Source organism: Lactuca virosa, chromosome 2, assembly GCF_052849685.1.
Source record: "Lactuca virosa cultivar CGN04683 chromosome 2, Lactuca_virosa_CGN04683_v6, whole genome shotgun sequence".
In the NCBI taxonomy this organism is placed as follows: Eukaryota; Viridiplantae; Streptophyta; class Magnoliopsida; order Asterales; family Asteraceae; genus Lactuca; species Lactuca virosa.
The window spans coordinates 277,359,427-277,364,016 of record NC_136427.1 but is presented as its reverse complement, the minus strand read 5'-3'; the positions used below and the strand labels follow the sequence as shown (position 1 = coordinate 277,364,016).

General features: G+C 49.8%; 1 protein-coding gene across 1 annotated transcript; it reads left to right on the top strand.

Moving 5' to 3' along the window:
- Positions 1-1,770: 1,770 nt before the first annotated feature.
- LOC145158542 (uncharacterized) lies at positions 1,771-3,426 on the top strand. Its single transcript, XM_079077427.1, has one exon. It carries the CDS (start codon positions 1,771-1,773, stop codon positions 3,424-3,426), a length of 1,656 nt encoding a protein of 551 aa, XP_078933553.1.
- The last annotated feature ends 1,164 nt before the right edge of the window (positions 3,427-4,590 follow it).

Here is a 4,590-nt window from a genome sequence, read left to right as displayed (position 1 = left end):
GATACCTTCTAACTTGACCGTCGGAGCGTTCTTCCGGGAGCACCCTCCTGGGAAACGGATGACGACCTTTCTTTCTTGTGATCTTGTAGAGGCGACGAGGAACCTGATTCAGTAGTGCTAATCCGGTTGAACACCAGGTCACATCATTTGGCGCCATCCGTTTGTGAGACGAAGAACACAAACTAAAAGCAAAAGGCTGAAGAATCAATGGCGTCCGACGGCAGCGATGGACATGATGGCCGTCGGGCTAGTCCCATACGCTCCATGGCAACGTTGGACGAAACACCGCCGCCCACGGCGGTCAACAGAGCAACCCTAGGTGAGGGAAGCTCTACGATAACCACCGACACCGCCTCGCAACTGGCAACTCACCAACCAAGAACAACTCCGGCGGGGCCATTCTTAACCACATCCCTTCAGATGCCGCCTTTCTTTGCACGTGGACCGGACCGACCATTGCCTCCAACCATAACCTCCAGCAGGCCTCGACAATCAGCCCTTTAACACCAATACATCCTTTCTCCTCCAGCTATTCTCTCCAGTTGCCATTCCAACAACACCCCTTTTACGGACCAAGTCTGGGCTATCACGCATCGTCGTCATACGGCTTAAACCTCCAACACCAGTCGCAAGGCACATCAACCATTCCAAACCAAGACTGCCTCTCTCGCAGCGTTACATCCCCATTTGTCAAAGAGTTGTTAGACTATGAAATACCAAACACGGCCAAACTGCCAACGCTCAAAACCTATAACGGTACTACCGACCCAGATAGCCACGTCGACACATATGAATGGACAATGACGTCTCTGAAGCTCGATGAGAGGTTCTGGTGCACATATTTCCTGACGACTCTTGATGGCAACGCAGGCACATGGTTCAAGACGTTGCGTCCAGGCAGCATCTCCAATTTCGCTCAACTTAAATACTTATTCCTTACCAACTTCATGCAGCTGCGAAAGTACAAAGGAGATTCTCATTCCATAATAGGCTGCAAGTAGAGGTGCACAAAACCTGAATCCGATCCGATCCGATCCGGATCCGAATCCGATCCGGTTTCGCTTACATCATCAAAAATCCGATCCGGTCAAAATCCGATCTGAATCCGGTCAAAATCCGATCCGGTTCCAACCAAAATCCGAATCCGATTCTAATACGATTTGAAACCGGTTTAAACCGATTTTAGTGGGTTTTAATCGGATTTTGGGGCGGATTTGGATCCGGTTTTTAGCGAATCCGGTTTACGATCCGGTATCAAATCCGATTTGGAATATAGGATTAGGATCCGATTGCAAATCCGGTTTTAAATCCGATCCGATCCAGTTTGGTCAAAACCAGTTTTGACCCAATCCGGTTTCGGATTGGATCCGGTTTTGAATAGTGAAACCGGTTTTTGTGTGCATCTCTAGCTGCAAGCAAAAGGAGGGTGAGACCGTACGAGAATATTTCACCAGGTTCATAAACGCCACGTTAGACGTGCCGGGACACGACGAGGGACTTATAGCTGGCGCCTTCACGTGGGGACTTTTACCAGGCCCCTTGTCACAAAAGCTTATAGGTAAGAAACCCCAAACGAGGGCCGAGTTAAAGGAGAGGCAGGAAGAAGGCGAGGCAGCAAAACAGGCATACCTAAATGCTATGACAATCAAACGCCACAACCCAAGCCACACGGACTTTCGGGGGGGAAGTAGACACTTTGGCCAAGTAAGGAGGCCTCAGGCGCGGTTTCGACCATTCGTTAGAGATGATAGACGGAGTCATCGACCGGATATGTACACGGTATCAGAGAAACAACAACCAGCCAAGTCACCCAAGAGTCGGTATTGCGTGTACCATAAAAGCAAGACACACGACACTGCCAGTTGTCCGGTACTCAAGAAGGAAATGGAAGAAAAGCAACTCAAAGGAGACTTTGTGGAAATAGCACGGAGCCTGGGCGCCAAATTTGATGCCGAGAACGCCAAGAATGCGCCTCGAGAAGGATTTCAACCCAAGGAAATATTCATGATACATAACAAAAGGAGTAGGGAGGCACAATCGGCAAACCAATGGGTCCCCGGGCTCCCGGCGCGAATGCTCACGTTCTCTGCGCAAGATCCCCATCCGGAGGGATGGAGGGGTGATAACCCATTGGTAATCCAGGCCTCCATCAAGGATGTGACCATACACAGAGTCTATGTCGACACAGGGAGTTCGGCAGACATAATCTATGAGCACTGTTTTCGGCTTCTCCCAGATCGTTGGAAAGATAACCTGAGACCCACGGCGGGGAGATTGGTCGCATTCACTGGCCACAGCCTGTGGCCGCTGGGCACAATTCACCTCCCCCTGACGATAACCAGCCATGATAAACAACGAAAGAAGACGGTCCTAATCGACTTCGTAGTCATTCGACATTCGGCAGAACACAACATCATCCTGGGAAGAACGCCCCTCCTAAAGCTAGGAGCGGTCCCGTTGACCATGCATGGAATCTTGAAATTCGACACTTCGACAGGACCAGCCACAGTACTCGCCACCCCGCCCAGGGAATTGCAGTGTTTTACGGTCATGAAGCCGGCAGAGATGACTAAAGAAACAAAGAGGCCGCGACAAGACCCGACAAAAGGAAAGGAAGTAATCAACGAAAGATACCCCGATCAACCGATCAGCATTGGCCATGATCTCCCAGGTCGCGTAAGAGAAGCAGTAGTCGATCTACTCAAGCGGTACAAACACATATTTGCATGGACCCCTACAGACATGGTGGGGGTAGATAGGAAGGTTATTGAGCATAAACTTGTGATCAAACCGGGGACAAAGGAAGTGAAGCAGAAGAAAAGGGTCCAGGGAGGGGACCGCATCAGGGCAATTAACGCAGAGGTGGCTAAACTGGCGAAGGCCGGAATAGTAAGGGAAGCAATCTTCCCAACCTGGATTGCTAATCCAGTTATGGTGCGCAAGCAAGATGGGTCATGGCGTATGTGCATTGACTTCTCAGACTTGAACAAAGCATGTCCCAAGGACTGCTACCCCCTCCCAGAGATCGACCAGAAAGTGGAGTCGCTGCAAGGGTTTAAGCTAAAGTGTTTCTTGGATGCATATAAGGGATATCATCAGATTCTGATGAGCGAGCAGGACGAAGAAAAAACGGCTTTCTACACGGATCATGGCACCTTTTGTTACACCAAGATGCCCTTCGGTTTGAAAAATGCGGGAGCCACATACCAACGCTTGGTCGATTCGGTCTTCGCCAAGCAAATTGGGAGGAATATCGAGGTGTATGTCGACGATATGGTGATTGAGAGCTCCCATGAAGACAAAATGTTGCAAGACATCGAGGAGACTTTTCGCACACTAGAGAGGGTCAAAATGAAATTGAATCCGGCTAAGTGCACATTTGGGGTCGAAGAAGGACAGTTTTTGGGATACTATGTTACCAAATAGGGCATCCAACCTAGCCCAGTTAAAGTGGACGAGTTTATGGAGACACCACCCCCATGCACTCTCAGAGACGCGCAGGGTTTGAATGGGAAGCTCATGGCTTTGAGTAGATTCATCTCGAAATCCGCTGACAAAGCCATGCCACTATTCCATACATTGAAAGGCTGTATTGAAAAGAACAACTTTCAGTGGACGGCCGCGGCGGAAGAAGCGCTCCAGAAGATTAAGGAGGCGCTGCACAAGCTACCCACACTGGCCAGCCCCGTCCCAGGGGAAACATTGCAAATGTACCTCTCGACCTCAAACGAAGCGATATCCTCGGTGTTGACCGTAGAAAGGGAAGGGGAACAGAAGCTGGTATACTTCGTGAGTAGGGCATTGCAGGGCCCTGAGCTCAATTACCCCACCCTGGAAAAATTAGTCTTGGCTCTCATTTACGCGGCGCGACGTTTGAGGCGCTACTTCCAGGCGCACCAAATTGAGGTACTAACAAATTGCCCCATCAAACAAATATTGCTCAAGCCAGAAACATCGGGCCGGTTGGCAAAATGGGCAATTGAGCTAGGGAGCATGATATAAGCTACCGTCCAAGGACAAGCATTAAGGGGCAAGCACTGGCTGATTTCTTGCTCGAAATCCCAGATGAAGGAAGCTCAGCCAAGGAAAGAGTATGGGCGGTAGAGGAGGTCCCAACCAACGGCTGCTCATGGACGCTATACACCGATGGGGCGTCCAGCAGGGAGGGCTCATGGGCAGGCTTAATCCTGATCAGCCCAGAGGGAGAGGAGGTGACATATGCTCTTCGATTCAACTTCCACACCTCAAATAATGAGGCTGAGTACGAAGCCTTACTCGCAGGACTGCACCTAGCCAAACAAATGGGCGCGAAGGTCGTGACAGCCCTAACGGATTCGAGATTAGCCGCGAACCAAGTTAACGGAAGTTTCGAGGCAAGAGATCAGAGAATGGAGAAGTATGTGAGAATGGTGAGACAGCTAATCCAATCCTTCAGACAGTTCACGATTAAGCAAATACCTAGAAGCGAGAATAGAAGGACAGACGCCTTAATCAAGTTGGCATCTACATGTTTTGACCATCTATCGAAGAAGGTTTTGGTAGAAGTGCTCAGGGAAAGAAGTATAGACGAGCGGCAGATAAATACCTTAA